The following is a 22,140-nucleotide window of genomic DNA, read 5'->3' as shown; positions in this document are numbered from 1 at the left end:
GATGCTTGTTATACTATACGTAATGAATGGGGTTTCCTTTCTCTTTCTGTTTTTACTAATGTTTGTGGCTCTAATTAGAGGGAAGAGGTTTTTATTTTTATTTTGAGGTATTCGAATAATAAAGAATGAATTGCTGTGAGATGCTCTGTGTTCCTCAAACACAACAAAGCCATGCCCAGGCCTCCCTCTCTCTCCGTCTCTCTCTTTTTGGGTTATTATTATTCATGAATTAAAGTATCCAGCAGGGCTGGATTGTAAGTGAAAGTATCTAACTGCGTAAATGGATTTCCACATGGCTTCATGCTGGTCTGTTGCTTGACTAAGCTTTATAAGGTGTGTGCTCCACTAGCCAATTTCTATATATCTGTCCAGCTAATGATGTAATATCACAAAAAGCATCCTTTAGAATTGGAAGGACATGAAAATAATGTCTTTTTTAAGTTATTATGAAACATAATGAAATTAAACTACCTCCCACGACTCTTGAATGCCGTACTTGGATCTAAGTTGGAGTCTTTCTTAAGCTCTAGATGCACATGGGCAAGTCATTTTCTGCCATTCTGTAAAAGAATAGTAACAATCGCCTATGTCAGTAGGCTATCTTAAGGACAAATATGATAATTAGTCTCCAGACTAATGTGCTGTAGAAATTATGTAGAGATGTGCTGTAGAAATCATGAATGGTGACAGTATTATGCATGGTTAAATCCTAAACATTACTCCAAGTGCTGTTGCCATCTGTTTTTCTTTTTCCTTATGGTGAGTAAAATCCCACAATTCTGCATACTGGTGGACTTCTATCATTCTCTTTTATCAACAAGGTGGGGACATATTTTCAGTTTCTCAGATTTGATAGGTTGGCAATTTAATCCTTGTGCTGAGCCCATAGTGAAAAATCCAATAGACAGTAGTAGATGGCATGGTGGGTCCAATCAGCACTCACCTGTCAGCTGATTGAGGTGGCATAGTGCAGAGCCAAGCTGGCACTCCTGGCTGGTGTGTTTGTATTATTCTGACCTCCCTGCCGCCTTGGTCCTCCTCTCTTCCTCACACATTTGAGGTGGTTCAGCTGTTAGAAGGTCAGGTGAACACCACGCCATGACCATTCCATCTACTCCTGCCTACACATTGCAGTGGTGCAGTAGTGCTCTGGTGATGCAAAACTGCACATGGAACCTCACCACCACCCCAGTTATCATTTTTCTAACCTTATCCAAATGCTTTTAGCTTTCAGCAAAATTCCTCAGGTGTTTGCAACACGTAAGAGCCATCAGTTGTTAAATTTGATGGACAACTAGTTAAGACGAACAGTTCTGAGTTGAATTTTCATACATGCCCTTGTCACATGCTGCTTTTCTTCCAAATCAGCTGTAATGCAAGATAGGGCTAAGCCACACACTGTGGAGAACCTCATTTCTCTTGTTGGTAAGGTCAGGGCTTCTTTATAAAGCAAGTTGGAACACAGCATCTCACTGAAGGGTAGGGCAGAGCCATAATTCAGAAGAAGCAAACTGAGGTCAGTTCACCAAAACAGAAGCAGATGACCCACCCACCCCAGAAAAAGGTGGCAGAGATACAGACAGAAAAGTATGAAGATAGTCCCCTAGCACTGGCCTCACTGCCATTTACCAGGATACCAAAGGGGAGAGGCATGGTCAGGGTGGTGGCATGGGCTCACTGATGGGAGCACTGGATTGTCTCCACTGGCGTGTTCACACAGCTGCAACCTCACTACTGCCTTGAACCTCCACATCTTTGTGCATAGCAATGCTGCTGCTGCCAAGAGCCCAGGTCTGTGGCACTACCCCATCCCAGTATTCTGACCAGTATTCACATAAATTATTGAAAAGAACATCAAAAAAGAAATCAAAAGAAGATGAAAATTCTGTACTATTAATTTTTTTTTTAAAAAAATACTTTCTTAAGCCAACAGTAAAAATGTTCTTTTCAATAATTTATGTGAATACAATGATGAGGGCAAGGGGGAGTATTGACTGGTAGGAGCCAAAACTTGGCAGAGGCAGAAAATTGGGGGTGGGCCAGCACTCCATGCTCCAGGTGCCATGATCAACAGCAACCAATGTAAGCAAGCTGTGCCAACATACTGTACAGCTGGATTTTAACCCTTGTTCACCTTCTTCCTGTGCTGCCACCTAGCAACAAGCACAAGCAAACATGTCAGAGTTGTGCTCCCTCCCCTTTAATTGGGACCACCTGGACAGTGCACTCCATGTCTTGCTGTGTCTCTCAGTCTGTACACTTGCACTGCTGAGGTGGATGTTTAATACTGGTACATAATAAGTTAAAAGGTGGGGGTAACTGTTGCATATGTTTTGCTTCAAATTTGGCAAATATCAGGTTTTCAGGTCTGGCTTCCGTGTTGCATATGCAGGGTAAACTCTCTCCCTCTCCCCCCCCCTCTCTCTCTGTGTGTGTGTGTCTGTCTGTCTGTCTGTCTGTGTGATGTATATTATTTTGCATTTGCAGCAACAGAGTTCTGTATAAAATAGTAGTAAATATGCAAGATCATAAAAGGGTAAATTAAAACAATACATCAAATTCGGAAGGATTGGAGAACAAAAAGTCTTTACTTTGGTCTAACAGGATAACAGATGTCAAGCAAACTTCTCTTCACAAAGATAATTCCAAACATTGTGTGTGTGTTGCAACCAAGAAGGCTGTCTCACTGGTCATTGCCTGTCTCACATAAGAATGAACACTCAGTGGAAAGCCTTTGTAGATAACCTTGGTGCATGAACAGACTGATATGGGATCATGCATTCTCAGATACCCAGGTCTCCGAACTGTGTATGGTGTTAAAAGTGAGTGCCAGTACTTTGACTTCTGCTAAAAAAGAAGAAGAAGAAAAGACTGGGAGCCATTCAATCTATTAAAACGCTGGTGTGCTATGTTTCCTGCACCCAGCCCCAATTAGTTCTACCCAACTTGCTGAATTTTGTATTAACTGCAGTTTCCAAATAATCCTCAAAGGCAGCTTGCTGTAGAACAAAATACAGCAGCCATTCCTGAATGTCACCAGAGCATGGATAACTGTGGTCAAGCTATCTCTGCCGAGGAGAGGAGGCAGCTGGCACAGCTACCTCAGCTGGTAGAAGGCACTAAGCTCCACAGAGGCTGCTTGTTCTTGAGTGTCTAATAACAAAGATTTATTGAGTGGCACCCCAAGCAGTGAACCTTCCAGGAGAGCGTCACTGCATCCACATGAAACACTTACCCATGCAACTTCCATCTTGCCAGGATTTAGCTTCAGTTTATTCACGCATCAAAGTTGGGTGTCACATGCCATAAGATCCGAACTCGGGACAGACAGTAGTGCTTTGGCATCTATGGTTCCTGTGAACTTTTTCTCTTTGGTGAAAGGTGGACAGTTGGAAGGGAGAAGAAGCAACAGGAGCTCAAATAAGGGGCAGCAGCCCATCCGCCAGTGAAATTGTAAGCCTGGACTAAAATTACATTTATTTGAGCTCAGCGCAGTGAATGCTGAGTATAATATTACATATATTTGAAAGTAAACCATTCAAACATGTAATCACAACTGCCACAATGTTTCTTGAATATTTTAGTAGTGCGTTAGTTATAGCTCAAAGGGAAAACATTGACATTATAATGGCCTGTCTTACTGGAAAACGGCTATAGAGAGGTTACTGTGTATTATTATTAAAATAGCTTTAGCCTGATAGCTCTAAGCAGACTTTAGAAATATATATATATATAATCTCCACTCTGGAATATGAAAAGGAATTAGCCTTTTGCTTGTGTTTTACAAAAAGCTGAGATTGCTTTCTATTACATACGGTATATACTTTACAATCACTTTGCCATGCTTCAGCATGGAATAAAAATGACAGTTTCAAAACAAGCCTTTGACTTGCATTGACAAGCATCATTTTTTTTCTCTCTCTCTGCCCCACAATACTGCTTGTTTTGGTCCTTTCTGAATGGCATTATTTTCTCATTTTGCTTTTGATACCATAAAATCCACAGGTCGGTTTATATTTATTTTGAAACTAGAATATATATATATATAAGCTTGAATTTTACTTTGTTCTGGGGTATTATAACTTTGGATCGTGCTGTAGTAAACCCTGTCCTAAATAATCAAAAGCAAATTCACACTGGAACATTCTGTACTCTTTCTAGTATTCCTATGTTGAATTATTATTATTATTATTCAGGTGTGTGCACAAATATAGAATGAAAGACAAAACTCTTAACAGCCCAACCCCACAAAGTAAGCCCCTTTGAGTTCACTGTGACTTAGCCTGAGGAACATGAATATGGACTGCAGCAACTTACCAAAAGCAACTTACCAAAAAAGTGACTTGTTTTGTTCTTTTACTGTTGAATACATTATTATCCTCAGAGTGGGAGAGATTATAGTCCTTAGACACAATTCATAGCCCTTGGCAGAACCCAGAGATTATAATTATTCATTTGTGATTTGTTTTTGTTTTTTGCATAGTACCCAAATGTGTACTAAAATGTTAACTTTGCGTAGTCCAGCACTTAAGTGTTTTTCAGGTTCATATATTAATTTGCAGCTGAAAGGGGCAGCAGCATAAACAGCAGCCGTTAAGTGTGATTGATTATAGGCCAACCTAATTTACCTTTAATAAGTAGTCCATGTACGTTCATTACATGACATAGACTTACAGCAATACGTTTTTTGCCAAAAGCACACTAAATTGAATTCATTGGGGCTTTGATTGTGAAACAAATTATAAATAGGTGTGAACCCAGCAAGCATGTTAGAGCAGTGACCCTCTGAGATATATTTTGTGGTTTAGGGGTGGTAGAAAAGGAAAGATGTTCTATTTCAGAATGCCTTTGCTGATGAAGAACATATGAGTGTCTACATGTGGCTTATCTCCACACACACACACACACACACACACACACACACACACACACACACACTTTGAGGTGTGTTTCGAAGGAATGCAGTATCTTCACATACCACTGATAAGTTTTCATGCACCTTATTGTAGCAAGTAAAAGATACTTTCTATCTAAGCATTTCACCGCAGTCAAATAGGCCTTATTGATAAGATACTCCTGATCTTTTGCACATGGATCTACAGTGGTACCTCTGGTTACGAACTTAATTCGTTCCGGAGGTCCGTTCTTAAGTTGAAACCGTTCTTATCCTGAGGCGCTCGTTTACTAATGGGGCCTCCCACTGCGCGCACGCCTCCAGTGTGCAATTTCCGTTCGCATTCTGGGACAAAGTTCGCAACCTGGAGCAGCTGCTTCCGGGTTAGCAAAACTCGTAACCTGAAGCCTTCATAACCAGAAGCGTTCATAAACAGAGGTACCACTGTATGTATGAGCTCTGAATGGCATGCACAGCGAGTTTCAAGGTGCCACAACAAATTTACAAGAATGATGCATTTCTGTCTAAATAGAGATGATTCTCCAACTGTACTTGATTGAGACAGTCTAGTGGTTATTGAAAGTGCAAGGGAACTGTCACATTCAGTAATGTTTTAATTGGTTTTTGAAAACTAACTGGAACTCAGTATCAGGGTCACTGCAAACATGGAACCCCACAGGAAAAGGCTGCATGGGAAAAGTGGGACCAGGTCAGGGTTACATACTCCCTGCTTCCATTTCTAAGATTACTCTTCTGGAAGCTGATTTCTTATTGAAAAATGGTCAGTGGAGTAATGTTGCATGCATGTATTTATTTTTGATAAATATCTTGCACCATCAAAGTGCAAGTATATTACATTTTTATTATTACTACTATGTAAGTATCCTGCATTCTCTCTCCCCTCCCCAACGAGAAGCTCAAAGTAGCATCCCCTCCATCCCTGCGGACTGCAGTCCTGTGAAATAGGTTATAGACTGAAATACAATGATGGTCCCAAGGTCATCCTGTGGACTTTTGTGCCTGGGTGGCTCTCCCCAATCCTAGGCTGAGACTCTTTAACCACTAAATAGCACAGCGACTCTTAACTAAAATTGATATTTGAGAATTTCTGTTATATTAGTGGGTATTCATGGAAGTCAATAATGTTGCCTGAGATGCTGTGGAGGTGGGACTGAGACAGGATTTGCAGCAGACAGCTAATGGGCAGGTGCCCTTGTTTAACCCTTCCTGCAATTCTTCCCTGCCAGGCCATTTCCCCCTCACCTAGAGAAATGACTGAGGAAGGTGAAGATATTTTCATTTAAATTGGCTAACTCATGAAGGGTTAGCAACACAAACACACCAAGCCATTTCTGCCCAGCAAATGCTTTCCTTCACATTGCATTTATCACCAGACACATGTTTGGGGAACAAGTACAACATGTTCTTCTTCCCTAGGTATTTTAGCTGATAAATTCAAACACAAAGTGTTCAAACACAGAATACCAAGTGAAATTCAAAAGTGTTTTCATGTCTATCCCCACTTCACAGCAATGTCTGCCCTCACAATTATGCCTTTGTATTATGTCTACATATGAGATAATATTTATGCACGGATATAGGTAATCCCTCAGCAAAACCGAACAGGTGGCTATTGATGAGTTTTACTGGATGCATGAATGCACCAGAATATTTTCATTATCTTCAAGGCAACTCTTTTGATTTTTAGGGTTGTTGTTTTTTTTACTATTATTGAGCGTTTTGAATGGTTTTGTGATTGATTTAGAGAACCAGAAAAATAGGCAAAAAAAGGATGCAGCAGGCATGGCAAACTTCAGTGGCAAAATTCTAAGTGACTTCTTAATCCAGCTTCAAACACATGACAGCACACTGCCTCAATTCATTCTGCAGTCACTCTATCATCTTGCAGACAACCAGAGTATTTGCTATTCAGCACCATGCAAGTGGACGTGCATTCATTCAGAGTACGGAAAGCCCCACCTGAAAAGTTAAATGACAATCCAAACACCTAATGTAGGCAGTTTTCAAATCATGAGATCATTTGAAATTTTCATTCTGCTTTCTTACTTTTGGACTCATGAATTTTTGCTTTTGAGGTACTCCACCCCCACCCCACCCCAGCTGTATTGAATTAGATAAAGGTAAAGGTAAAGGGACCCCTGACCATTAGGTCCAGTCGTGACCGACTCTGGGGTTGTGCGCTCATCTCAGGGAGCCGGCGTATAGCTTCCAGGTCATGTGGCCAGCATGACAAAGCCGCTTCTGGCAAACCAGAGCAGCACATGGAAACGTCGTTTACCTTCCCGCTGTAGCGGTTCCTATTTATCTACTTGCATTTTGACGTGCTTTCGAACTGCTAGGTTGGCAGGAGCTGGGACCAAGCAACGGGAGCTCACCCCATCACAGGGATTCGAACCGCCGACCTTCTGATCAGCAAGCCCTAGGCTCAGTGGTTTAACCACAGCGCCACCTGGGTCCCCTGACATTGAATTAGATAGTTTTTTATATATGAAAGAAGAAGGAAGAACTGAGCATGGCATTTAGAAGGAGGAGTGGCTTTGGTCGTTTCTGGTTATTAATCCTAGGGCGTAGCCAAACTTTCTCAGAGAAGAATTCTTTAACCCCCCCCCCCCCAAATCGCACATCATATGTTTAGGTAGTCAAGTTCTACATGCTGCACAAATGGAAGCTTTTTCTGTCAGGATATATATCATTTGGCAGGGTGCTGTGGGTAGGAGAACGTGTGATCTGTGGGGGATCTATTGTGGGGGATCTATTGAGGGTGGAAAACACATTGTGGCCTTGGGGGGGATTGAGGAATGGAGAATATAAATGTTGTGGTTATGGGGAGGGAAACAGGCTGGCAGAGGGAGATATTGTGGTCCTGGAGAGGGATGCTCTGTGGGAGGGAAACTGAGGCAGGAAGATTGGGGTTGGTGAGCAGTCTAGTTTCTCAGCCTTTGAAATGCATGGCCTTCAAATTCTCATGGTCATCATAAGAATGACTAGGCATATTTTAAAAATCTGATGTAGATATTTGGGTGTGAAAAGTCAAATCAGCTTTGATGGACTTTTACAGTGGTTAACTTCAGTGCACACTTCTAGTTGCCAACATTGTGAACTTAATAGACTTTTGAAAAGTGAGAATTTTAGAAAATGATTATATATTCCAATGTTTATATAAGTATTTATTAACCCATATTTTGTCAGCTTTTCCTTGGAGAATCCTATTTTTTTAGATGTACTTAGGAATTTGATTGTTTATTTCAAACAAAACAAGAGAAATAAATTTATTCTACTACATATGTCATATGATCTTAGGAAAGCATTGTGCCGTGTCAAAAGGTTTTTTTATTAAATTACTAGGTGTGAGCTCTGATTAAGAAAACTCATTTTTTATCTTCCTTTCATTGTGCTTGAGGATATGACTCTAAGTTTGTTTCCAAATTTATGATGAGATCTTTGAATCAGGTGATGGTGAATAAAACCTCTTGAATAATACATCTGAAATCCATTGCTTGGTAGATTTTCTTTCTTTCTTTCTTTCTTTTTAATTTTATAGTTTGGAAAAAGAAATTGATCATTCTCACGTTTTCTCACAAATTATTTTCTTTGCAATTCACAAAGGTTTTTTTCCCCTCGAATTAAGATTTGCTAATTAAAATTTCCCCTTGTCTTGTTTTTTTTTTCCAGCTCTCGTAAATGTGAAACTTTGGGCTATTGATCGGCAATGTTTTCAAACAATAATGATGAGGACAGGCCTCATCAAGCATACAGAGTATATGGAATTTTTAAAAAGGTATGACACTTGTTTATTTTTTTGAAACACACACTAAATTTGCTGCCCTCACTTCTTGGGATTTTGTGGGGATCTTTTTTTCCTCTTTCTTTTTTGAATGCAGTGTAATGAGCACTCATTTCTGCTCATCAGTTTTAATTTTATGTTTTACCCACTTGTTTGGCATAAGAGCTTGAAGAAGGGGAAATGATAACTGAAAATCTCAGTCTCGTTAACTGTTTGCTTTTCACTCATTATAATTCATTTGCATGGTTGTTTGTGGAAAAATAACACCAACATCAACATATAGTAAGCATATAAACACCATTTTTGATATGTGCAAATCAAAGATCTCTCATTAAAAAAAGACATATTGAAGAAAAATGTGTTTTCAGAAAAAATGGTAGATGACCTAATTTGCAAACTGTTCCACTTAAAACATTTTTTCATATATATAACTTCCAAATAGAGGCAATTTATGAGGTTTAAGAGAAACAAAGCTTTTTTTGCTGGAGGCATCTGCAAATATGGGTCAAATGAGTCATAGAAGAAGAGAGGCATAAGGATGTGTCTTATTATCCCTTAAACTTGAATTTAAACTCTCAAAAATTATGCTAGTCTTTCCTCCCTGCTATATCATCATAAACCTACCACAGTGTGAAGATATATAACTATGCAGTGGTTGCTGATTAATGTATATATTAGTTGTATTTTAATTATAAATAATCAAAGATTAAAAATAAACATGTGGCCCTTGTTCAGAGAAAAAAACAAATGCCATCAAAATCCACCAGGAATATCCAACAAGTCTTGTTGCCTGGGCAACAGTGTTCCCATTAGCCTTTTGTCCTACTCCCATTGAATCTTTCAGTCCAATTATTGGTTTGTTTCTATGTGTCAAGCTTGCAGAGCCCTGGAAAGAGAACAGGTCTTGTAAATTAATGAACTGAAGTACTAAGTAAATATGCTAAAGCCATTTCCAAATGAAGTCGATTAATCTCATGATGAATCTGGAATTGTAAAAATTAAAGCCGTTATCATTAAATATGCTTTCATCTTGATCCCATGCGGAGTTAGGGATAATGTTGTGCAAACAGATGTGGCTCCTTCCTCTATTCCCTCCCTGTAGCCCCCCTCACACCACCAAAATCTGGTTCAGAGGGTTGGGGACTTCAGGGCACATGAGAAGAAGCAGAAGCAGAAATTTGTTTTGCAACTTGGTGGGCATCATTGTATTGTCTCCCAAGAGGCTTAGGTGTACCTGGTTCAGCATAAGGTTGGACTTTTACACCGCACGCTTATGTTGAATTACTAGAGAGCAAGTCTCGTTGAATTTCTCTGAACTCACAAAGATCAGTGGAAGGAAGCTCCATAGTGCCCTTTAATAAGAACATACTTCTCCTTCCTCTGCTTGTCCTACATCTGTTGCTGTAGCAACTGAATACTGGGTGGCAGTACCCTAGAAAACAGCTTTTAGGAATATCAGATACATGGTTTCTGGACATTCTCAGTTTTACTACTGGTAATATTTTGGATCATAAAAAATGTGTCTCCAAGCTAGATTGCTTGCTTTGTCCTTCTTCTGGGGTGAAAGAAGATTGATTGACTTGGCACACTTACTTGAATTATCCAAAGCTATTTGCTTTGAACATAGTAAGCTGAGTCAGATCATTGGTCTATCTAGCTACACTGACTTTTTAGGGGCTATCCAGGATTTGAGATAGGATTTCAGACAGGCGTCTCTTCCTGGAGATGCGAGGCGTTGAACCTAGAATCTTCTGCATGAAAAGCAATGGTCTACCACTGGGCTATGTCTCACCTTGTATTTGCATCTATTACACTGTGCTTGTATTATGTTGTATCACTTTGCTTATATTATACTATAGATGTAATATTTCATGGGTTAATGGGTGATGAGAGCAGAAGTATAAGGGCTTCTGCTATACAGTAGACAACTTGACATTAATTCTGAGCCTTCTGTGTTTTTCTGAAGGATTTTTATTTATTTATTTGAACGTGGGACATACTTATAAGATTTATTTACCGTCAGAGTCCATATAGTATATCCCCAAAACATACAAATGCTGCTTATATCTCTTAATTGAGCGTGTCTGATGTAGGTCTGGACAAATCAGACTATTTCCAATCCATGTCACTTTTGTATGTGTTCAGTTTTAAATCTGGGCTATCTTTTCCTGTATTAAGCTATGAATTATTATTTCTTAATTGTGCAGTTTTACACAGAATTTTAGAATCATAGAATCATAAAGTTGGAAGGGACCCCAAGGGTAATCTAGTCCAACCCCCTACAATGCAGGAATCTCAACTCAGGCATTCAAGATAGATGGCCATCCAACCTCTGCTTAAAAACCTCCAGTGAAGGAGAGTCCACAACCTCCCAAGGCTTCTTCTTCCTGATATTTATTCAGAATTCACTTTCTTCTAAATTGAAGCCATTGGTTCGAGTCCTACCCTCCAGAACAGGAGAGAACAAGCTTGCTCCCTCTTCCTTGTGACAACCCTTAAGATATTTGAAGATGACTATCTTACCTCATCACTGTCTCCTCTTTTCCAGGCTAAACATACCAAGCTCCTGCATTTGGTCTCAAAATATTCATTTTGATTATTTTTTAAATTGATCCAATAACTGTGTTATGACATTGGGGAAGTGTGAAATAACCTGAGTTCCAGCCTGCACATTAATATGCGTAGTGTGGATTAGATCAGCTGGTGTAGTAATTCATGAAGCATGCCTAATTTGGCACAATTTGTTAAGAGAACACTCTGATCAGCATATCTTTAATGGAGGATAGAACAGTGTTGTTAGAGCACCAGACAGTGCAATGTAGACTGGATATACAACGTGAAAAAAGTATATTAAAATTCCATATAATCAATGAAGTCAGCAAATCTGAATAGTTCTTAAATTTGCTTATTTTGTACAAATTTGGAATTTCCCATATAGTAATAAGGATTGCACACTTCATGGTGTCTGAAATGATCTGTGTAAAATTGTCTTCTTCTTATTGCCTAATGCCACCACCCTCTTCATAAGCATTGTCACTACAATCTGTCACAACATGCTGTCTTGCACAATTCCAACCTATAACACAATAACAGGGAGTGACAAGGGCTTGAGACTGGAGTGGAAATCTTTTTTCAGCTTGATTGAAAACAAACAGGGGAACCTTAACACTAGGACATGGACTTTGGTCCAGCCAGTCATGTTGTTGAAATTCATATACCTGCTCTATTACATTGAGCCCCAAAGCACAGCAAAGTGACAAATGATTTACTGGATGTGGAAAATACTGAAATAAAAACTTTGACGACTGACGAATCTATGCCCGTACACTCTTGTAATGTATATGTCACTTAGATTTTGTTCTGAACTCCTCAGCTGAGGCCAGAAATTCAGATAATTTGATCTTCCCTTGCTGTTTTTATTCATTAGTGAATGGTTTTAATTACCATAGGCATTCTTTGTCTACCCATTAACAGAACAGCTCTTCTAGTCCGAATGGGCTGAGTAGGCTATTAGGCCCAACTAAAGCTTAGTTCTTAGTGAGGTGCCAATGTCACGTCTAGAGTATATCAAATTATGGGATGGTACTGTAGTGTTCAAATTATAAGAGCGAGGTAGAGGGGGTCATAATGGAATTCACAAGCCATTCCTTGATATCTGCAAATTTTAGCCATTTGATACCTCCCTGTAGCTTTTTGCAAGCAGTCACAAAGATGGCCAACAAAACTGATAGGGGCGCCAGAATCCCCCCATGACCAATGATATTCAGGCAATAGGATGGGGCTCACACGATAAAGAATTAGGCTCTTATTAGACTCTCTGTCAATTCTCCACAAACAAGGAGCCACCACAGAACAGGCCCATTCTTGTGTGGCCACCCTCTGGACCTCTTGTGGAGGAGGAGCACAAAAAAGGGCCTCGGATGATGGTTGCAGGGTTGGTTCATATGGTCCTTGAGGTATTGTGGTCCTGAGTTAGAAAACAAAAAATCAGTGTGAGAGCCAAAATACTAAATAATAATAATAATAATTACATAATTGCAGTGCACCATGCAAATATGAATGATCATACTGATTATTACAGAATGATAGTAAAGGTCCATTTCAACTAGATGCAATCTATCATGTTTGTACATCACAAAACCCAAGTGCAAGCAGTGATTCTTACCACCAGGTTTTGATAAAGAAAAATCCATTTGCCATTCATGTGGCAAGAGCACTGGTGGAGCTTCATGCTCCGGCACCAGGAGGCAGAGAGCAGGCAGGGAGAGCAGGCTGAGAGGCTGGCGTGTGTCCCAGGGGCATGGCACGCTGCCCGCAGGGGCGTGGTGCACATTCTGGGGGCGTGGCACACAGCGTGGGTGGGGGCAGCTGCAATGGCACCCCACCGAGATCATGCTGCCAGGGGCGGTGCACTCCGCCCACACCCCTCTTCCTCCGCCAGTGGGTAAGAGTGATAGGTTGTATTTGGTTTTTGTGACGTTAATTAATGACATAGGTAGCAAACTATTGCATATGGCACAAGGACTGAGTTGTAACAGGAGGAATTCTGTTATCTCCATTCAGGGGGATGGGTTACAACTTGGCAGAATTTCTTATTAGAATCCAAAACGAAAATAATTTCCCTCAGGAAAATAGGATTTCGTTATATTACACCTAGTTGAAACAGACTTGGTATGATTACTCATAGTTTCTTAAAAAAAAAAAAATATTTTTATTAATTTTCCAATTAAAACCAATTATATCACATTCAATATTTCAAATTATACACATATATATATCAATCAAACCGAATGTTATGCCAAATCATCTAAATAATTTATTATTTGGTTCCCATGCTTCAAGAAATTGGGAATTCCTCGCAACTGTCCACTGCCGTCTTATTTCTAAAGTTCAAATCGTCCTCCAAGCTCATAATATTCCAAATCTTCCCCTTACAGTCACATAGATGTTTTCCACTTTCATCCGATTGTTCCAGCTGCTGAGATAAATATCAAACAAAGTTTCACAGATGTTCTTTCTCCTGTGTGAGTTAATCAGTCCAGCCTCCCCATAAATCTTCTTAGTGGAGCTCCCTGTTGCGTCGAAGTAGCAGCGCCATCTTAAAAGGCTCAAATCACTTTCGTTTTCTCTCATAGCCATGAAGATTTACGATTTATTTATCTTTATAGAATTTACAGCTTTTTCAGGCAGGAGACCCAAACATCCAACCATGAACTCTTGGTAAATTAATGGATCTCCTTGCCCTATAGCTGAACTTAGCTTCAGGTCGCTGCTGATTACTCATAGTTTCTAAAGTGATTTGCAACTATGATATTTAATATATATATTCATGAAGTTCTGGGTCTTATTATTGCTTGTAGTTCTGTAATCAAAACAAAACCAAGCTGACCTTGGATATCCTAATATTTAAGGCTGATTCTGTTCCTAGTGGCTAGTTCATAGCAATTGAGTGGAACAGTGGAGAAGGAGCTCCATAAGAGCCTGAGCTCAAATTATGTTGCAGTTAAAGACACTCATGTATTAAAAGGCAAATGCAATGGACCATCTAACTCATTATACTAATGTGTTCAATAATCAGAAGCATCATGATACTGTAGTGTTTATGATTGATTCAGTCCTTAATCGTCCCCAGGATGCACAAGGCCCAAAGTAACTGGAGCTGGAGACATTTCAAGTTTCACTACTCTGTGTTGGCCTTTGGCATCTATTATTTCTTACAATAACCAGTTCACACCAGGGACATAGTGGTCACTATCTCATTGGTTCTAATTTCCTTGTTGATTTTGGTCAGTGCTAAAAAAAAAAAACCACAGGAAAAATGATCTGATTGAGCACACAGATTACGTTATTATCTTGCCTATGTATTGTGCAATCAGCCGCTGATAATTGCTTTTGTTGCACTTGGTTTCCATGCCAGTCTAACAGAGAGGAGATGATCTCCATGAATCAAAGCTTATTGTTTAGAAAATATCCCAAAATGCCAGTTAGTTTCATATAGTATAAGGTAATGTAATCAAAACTTTTAAGTGGAAACTATATTGTTGACCAAAAATAGAGAGAAAATAACATGCCTCTTTCGGCAACGAGACATTCCATTTTGGCAACTGTAACCCTGGTTTAAAGAGCCATTTGGCACCTAGATTATACACCTGAGTTTCTAACACTGTACAGAATGGTTCTGAATGATGATTACCACAGATTTGTCACTTTTTAGTTTATTTTGTGTGAAGGCATGAAAATTTTGGTTTGTTCTTTTAAGGAGATATTCTGAAATTATGAACCCCCCAAAATGATACACTGACTACTTTCAGTTCCAATCTCAGAACTGGAATTTTATCTCTCTGTCTTTTTCAAAGCTATGCCAATATTAAGTGATTAAGCTTCAGATTTTAGAAGAGCTTTTCTAAAAGATTGTCAAAATTAATTTAGATGCAGACTTCACAGAGTTTGCTCATCCTTAATTTGAAAGCAAGCAGTATGTGACAGAAATTATGAGGAGCTTTCTAATACTGGCCTGGTGCAGATGTAAAGTCTCCGGATTTCCTAATAATATCTCAGGCTCACCAAGCCCCTCCCTCCTCTTGTCTTCCTCATTCCTTAATTTAGGCCTGTGACCCAGGACTATAATAAAACATATAAGTATTTTTTGACCCATGCTACATTCCAGTTTATCTTGGGATACTAAAATGCCCCACCCCATTACCCAAATGTGATGTCAGTAGATATTTGCTTTCCTGGATCAGTTATTGCTTGAAAAACAGCATGGAACAGTTTGGCAAAAATCAGAATTTCTTGGGGCAGTTTTCCCGCCCACCCAAGCTCTTTTTGGTTTTCAAAGGAAAATTTCTAAACACTTAGATCTTCATCATTGGATGAGTTTCAATTACTGCAGTATGTTAAGATTAACTGGTACAAATTGACACCCTAGCAGCAAATTCAAATGCTCCAGAAACAATCTGTACAATTTTTGTGTCCAGATACAAAGCTGTAACGGTAAATGAAATTCGGGGACATTATTTGTTTCTATGGTATGAGAAGCTAAAAAATGAATGGAGAATCTGTGGACTGCGGCTCCCACTATATTTGACCATTGGCCATGATGGCTGAGGCTTATGGGAGCTGGAATTCAACCACATTTGGAGGGCCACAGGTTTCCCATCCTGTCCTAGGATGGCTATGCAATGGCTCTACTTCTGTGTAGATTCTGCAATGAAAAGTGCACTGGGGATCCAATTTCACCGCAAGATCTGGACCCCAGGTTCTCTTGGTACAGCATGTGTTATATCTACATTTGTTGTTGTTTAGTCGTGTCTGACTCTTCGTGACCCCGTGGGCCAGAGCACGCCAGGCACTCCTAAACAGAAGATTTTGCCAGCCTTCATGTCACGTTTGCAGACATCTTTACAATGTCTTCCCTATAAAGAGCCGTGTGAAACAGTTCTTACATGCTGAGGGCTGAAGGCATATAAGAGCGCCAGGGAGAAGAATATCCTAAAGAGATTTGGGGTGAGAACGCAGCCCTGCTTCGCACCGCTTTTTAGAAATGATAAGAAGAAGAACAAAATTATTATTAAAAATAAAAGTAATAATAAATAATAAACTGGCTGGGGCTGATTGGAGTTGTAATCCAAAACATCTGGAGGGCACCAGGATGGCAAAAGCTGTTCCTCCAGCTGTATGTGGTCCTCCAGATGTGTGGTAGAAAGATTTATTTCATCACCAGTGAAATACCATCAAGTACTGGCACAGACAGGGTAGCTTTCAAGCCACAGTGCAAGTTTCTTCCAGCATTGGGTAGTGTTTTTTTTACGAGACAAATGTTGGGCTTAAAGTGGGACCTCAGGGCAGCATATGGCACAGGTTTTATAAGAACATCAGGTCCTTTCCTTATTTATCCTCTTTTTCCATACTGGTTTAAATGCATCTAGAAGTCCAAACACATGGATATCATTTCTGAAGGAGGTTTTCTTGTAAAGAACTAAAAGCAATAAGGTGTTTTTCACTAAAACTCTGAGCACAGCCAAGCAGTGGAGCAGAGCTAAAGTGCCAAAGTATCAAGCTGTCAATTTCATACTCCCCATTTTAATATGCTTTTTTTTTTGCCTTGGTCAGTTGACTTTCTATTTTTATTTAAAAGTCTGCATAGGATTGGGATAGCATTTTGAGAATTTTAACATTGGGTGTGAAAGTTTAAGAATCACATCTCAGCCAGGGCAACACCGAGCAATGACTAGCAAAATATGTAAAGTAGATTATGTTAGATTTTTATATACACAAAGTGTTTTTTCTGGACTGAGTTTTTCTTAGGAATTTTCTTTGGGGTGTCTCCTGTAGTGTTAATATCCCCCAGCCAAAGAGGAAATCATTGAGAAGTATTAAATAATGTTTGTGCCTTTTCTGTCACATTTTTTAAAAAAATGGTTCACTGGTTTTACACAGAAGGAAATCTGAATAATGGAAATGAACAACTTTTCCTTAACAAGTCTGTGGGGATTTATATAACATACCTTAGGCCAACTTACAGGTAGTAAAGTGATTTTAAATTAGGTATTCACTGTATTCAATATTTTGATTAGTAGAGCCTCCACTGATTCTTTACTATCATTATAAAGTTCAGGGACATCTATGGAGCACTCGCATTAATGCTAATGGTTCCTACAGCTGGAGAACCCATGCATATCAATAAGGGATTGTACTGGAAGCTAGATGTTATTCAATGTGAAAGTCAGTTAAGTTCAGAGTTGAGCATGAGCTTCAAAATATTTAAATAGCAGACAGCAAGAAAAATGACATGTCGTTAGTGGCCAGCTGTAGTCTCTACAGAAGGTAGTACAGTAAAGATTAGAGATGCTATCACATTTAAGAGTCATATATTGAAAATTAATTTCCAGGTATCACCACCTGCAGTGTCAATGGCATCTATTTTAGATAAATTAAGGATGAAATCCTATGTGCACTTACCAAGGAGTAAGCACTGTTGGATACAGACAGACTTTTGAGCAAACATACATAGTATAGCATACATAATCATGGACCCATGTGCAGTTAACCGTAGATGTGGGGGTGGGGGTGGGTGTGGAAGTAGTAAAGGATGAGGAACACAGTCTGTACTGGATAAAAATAGACCACAACTTTATTAATTACAATGTAACAGGTTTGGCATAGGCATTGGGCATATATCCACATGATCAACCAGCTCGTCGTTTGACAGCAGGGGTTGACAGTTGCTGAGGTTCACCATGGTGTGAGCTGCCGCTGGAGCATCATGGCCCATCAGCCCCAGAGCTAGACGTCAGGACATAAATCATTCCCACCAAGATACCTTAAGGGGGTCCCCTGTGGGCTGTGACAGAGTGCCCCTTCAGCCTAATGCATGGGTCGGCAAACTAAGGCCCATGGGCCGGATCAGGCCCAGTTGCCTTCTAAATCCAGCCCATGGACGGTCCAGGAATTGCCGCGTGGATTGCCAGCACACACGTTCTTTCCCTCTCCCTTCCTCTTCCTCACACGGCAGTGGCGGTGCCTCCTCCCTCCCTCCTCCTGACTTCTCCCTGCCCTGCCTAGAGGAGGGAGGGGGATGGGCTTTGTTGGTGCTGGCCCCTCTCCGGAGCCCTTTCGCATGCCGCTCATTGTCCCTCTGCTGCTGCCGTCACCAGCCCCTGCTGCTCGCATGACACAGGAGCTGCGGTTGGCTGAGCGCCCCTCTCAAGCGGCCACAATTTAAATCAGCCCCTCTCCAGAGCCCTTTCTTGTGCTGCTCATCACCCCTCGTTCATCCCCCCACCCCCAAATTAATAATATAGGCCACCCTCCACAAGGTCTGCTGAAAATGTTTGAGGACCCCTGGCCTAATGCCTCTCATGCCACCAAAGATGGCATTTTACTGGCTTGCTGAGAACCCTATTGCTCCTGCAACCATTCTCAAATACATTTGAGATGTCCATAAGCCAAGCGTTGGTACCCTCTGCAGACAGGTGTACACCACCAGACCATTGCAGTTTTTCATTTTTGTATGAAATAGAGAAACGATGAGAAATTCTTGCTCCTGCTCTATTCCTTTTTTCAGTCTTGGGGCAAAACAGTGAATATACATATTTATACAATAACCATAAAGTATCTGTTCCCTGACTTTTTGTGGAGATGGGTCCCTGGTAGATCTTCTGAGGTATATCTTCTGATATAGAATGCCAGCCATTGGGTGAATCTGTACCCAGAACCCACAACTTTCTTTGCCCTTGTGAGTACCTATGGCTTTTGCCCCTTCTCCAAAGGGCTCACCCCAGGAGAATATTGGCAGAATATTTTCCACAAGGTTATCCTACCTTCTTCCCAGTCATCTGCAAACTAAGGGAGCTTCTTTTATTTCTTCTTTTATTTAATAATAATATAGCTCAGTACCTGCTTCCATAACTAAGAATGGTGGTTCCCTGAAAAGACTTAGAAACAATTTGGAAGGAGGCATATATCTTGGGCAATATTTTCAAAATGAAATAAATATGCATCAGTATATTGAGAATGGCAATCAGCTTGTAGGGCTCTGCCCTTGGCGGTTTAGGTTGCCCCCAAAAGCTTCTGAAACATGAAATTCTCAAATCCATTGACCCCCACTCTCTTAACTTTTCAGCAATGGCACCATCTGAATAAGATCATGTGGTTTCAGTCTACAGCTACATAACCCGGTGTTTATTATAGTTATATAATTATAGATTCTGCAACAAATGCTGTTAACACTTACAATTTTCTTTTATTTCTTATAGCTCCCACCTGTATTTTCTCTGCTTCTTTCATATGGATATACTATTATGCGTTCTTACATATTTCCAAAGGCCTGCCTAATAGCTAAAAAAAGAAAACAATACATCCCAGTGCTATTCATATGATTACCTCTGCCCACGACAGTTATAATTTTGACTTGTCAAATAATTCACAAAAGGCTGGGGGTTGGCTGTTCCTGTTCTCTGTAATGCCCATCTGTGGGGCAATTTAGGGCTTTTCTGAAATGATGAATTGGTATGTCTGCTAGGAAACAGCTTGTTATAGAGAACTGTAGCACATAAAAATGAAAGCCACAGACTCTGCAACAGAGGCCACAGGTGGTAGCAGGTAATAAGACTTCTGCGGATTTTAAGGATTTTGAAGTATTTGACTTTTTATATATATATAAAAATGTCCTTTTCAATACAGCCATGAGTTTTCTTACTGGGCTAAGGTCTAATTTGCCAGAGGGTCTGTTGTTTTAGAAGATATAATGTTGTTAAATTTCAAAGCAAAACAAATCAAGACCTTCATTGTAAGTGCTCTTTTCACTAGATTTACTCTACTGGCTTCTAATGAAAGGAAGAAACTGCTTTTTGTTGGCAAAGAAAAGGCAAATGATCTGGTTTTGTTAAAATAAACTTAAGACATAGCTTGGTGGTGTCTGAAAATGTTATCGATGCAAACTGTAATCCAATTAAGCTGTGTGTGTTTATGCAAAAGCTTGGGGCATACAATGAGGGCTTTATCACAGTAGTTCTTATAGCCAACCAGCCTCCAAAGAGTGGTGCAGATCTTTCCCTATAAGAAATGCCAGTGTAGGATCTATTTAGGGGAACTGTGAACCTTAACTGCAAACACAGTTATGCATCTGCAACTCCTCTAGCTTGCTGCCACAACATAACTGGAACATCTGCAAGCAGATTACTAACTATTAATGCCGGCTTTGAATGATTGTCAAATTAAAGTATTAGAATTGATTAAAAGTTGGAGTCAGAGCTAAAACTTAAAGCTAGAACATATTTCAGCATTCTTCTTGCCCCCCCCCCAAATGTTTGCAATATTTGAACAGTTTTTGGCAGGGCGGAGAGGTGAATTGGAGGCAGTGGCTCAAAGGGCTTCAGTTCACTTTCAACCCTCCTTAGAACAAGTTGTTCACTAGGAACTCTCCTTGGTGCTGTGACGGCTGGCCTGCTTCATGTCTCTGCCCTGTAGGCTCGGGACCAGAAGATGGCAGATTCTTTCTGTATTCTGCTGAACATTCTTAGAATACCCTTTATACTTTCTTGCTTGGCATAGACTGATCAGGACGGAGCTGGCAGGAATGGGAGTGAAGCTAGGAGCACATACAGACCAGAACACCCTCTGTCCTTCATTCCTTTGAGTTTTCTGTTCTTTGAACACCTGAACAAGAACTTAAAACCAATAGACAACCCTCATTTGTAAACTCAAGGTTTTTGATTTTTTTTTAAAGTGAAAGATGTAAAAGATGGCATATCAATGTTAAAGAAATGTTCCAAAGCCTACAATGTAATGAACAAAAAGGTATGATATTGTAGTAATTGATTGCAGTTCCAAAACAGAGGCCTGGCTGAGCCACAACCTTGTGTTCTTCCTTCTGTTTTCTCCTTCATGCATGTAAGGAGATCACAAGCTTCTGTTTCACTTTTTGGACAAACCACAGTTCCAGGCTACATCCAAAACTGGCAAACTATGGTCTGTTCTAATAGCTATTAGTTACAAAAAGGGAGGTTACAGAGCTTCATCCTGGTTTCCTTTAATTAATCACAGTTGGAAGAGTTCCCTGAGTTGATACATAGTGTGAAATTGTGATTAATGAAAAGCTTAAGTTCTCATTCTTCTTGCAGATATGAAAAAGGAGAACAGGGGAGAGAGGAGTGTGCAAGTCTGGAGCCCATGCAGGATCGTTCTCACTTTAAACTTTGGTTTATCATTATATATTAACTAGACCAGTATTTGTTTATTTTATTATTTAAAATATTTTAGATCACCCTTAAGTGTGAAAACAATCTCAAGCCAGCTTCCTACATGTAAATGCAGTTTTGAGTTGAGAAAGAGCATTGAAAATATTATATATGAGTTCACCTATGGATTCTGATGGAAGAGTTACTATGAGATTCCTTGGATTTTGTTGAGTCTTCTCCTGGTGAAGCATGCATTTTGATCTAAAGCAATAAAAAGGAAGAGGCGAGAGTTTTAAAGTACAATAAAAACAAAACAATATGATATGTAGGGGGATTGGTTGGTGTGCCAGAGAAGGAAGATGTAGCTTATAACCTACCTCTCCATAAATTTACCCACAAGGACCCTAAACCTTCCCTAGGTTTCATCTCACCCAGTGTGCAAGTTTATATTCACATTGGGAGTGGAGGTCTAGTAATCTAGATTAGGTAGAGGCTGAAACTGTATTTAGCATGGGCTCAAAGTGGGGCCATGCATGCAAACCTTGCCCCAAACATCCCTGCATGTGGCTGTTCCACTTCAGCGCTTTTCCAGCTTATTTTCAGTCATGGGGCAGATTTAAAGAGCATTTAGCTAAACATACTCTGAAGCCCCCTCATACCTCCCCTATCAGTGCAGGAAGATCTGAAGTGTATCCAGCACATGTGAAGACCCTGAGGCAAGGCTTACATGTACCCCTGCTCCCTCCCCACTTTTAGCCCAT

The 22,140-nt window shown here is 40.0% G+C and overlaps 1 protein-coding gene across 5 annotated transcripts in view; it reads left to right on the top strand.

The window, feature by feature from the left end:
* The window catches only part of PRKG1 (protein kinase cGMP-dependent 1), a 581,919-nt gene that overhangs the window by 395,011 nt on the left and 164,768 nt on the right, over positions 1-22,140 (top strand). For all 5 annotated transcript variants that reach the window (XM_088670276.1, XM_088670275.1, XM_035137531.3 and 2 more), the window contains one exon: positions 8,588-8,693. In XM_088670276.1, the coding sequence (XP_088526402.1) occupies positions 8,588-8,693 (106 nt within the window). The remainder of the gene's footprint in view (positions 1-8,587; positions 8,694-22,140) is intronic.

The sequence above is a fragment of the Zootoca vivipara genome, chromosome 5 (assembly GCF_965207765.1).
Source record: "Zootoca vivipara chromosome 5, rZooViv2.hap1.1, whole genome shotgun sequence".
Classification (NCBI taxonomy): domain Eukaryota; kingdom Metazoa; phylum Chordata; class Lepidosauria; order Squamata; family Lacertidae; genus Zootoca; species Zootoca vivipara.
The sequence above is the reverse complement of the archived record's forward strand: the minus strand, read 5'-3'. Positions and strand labels throughout refer to the sequence as shown.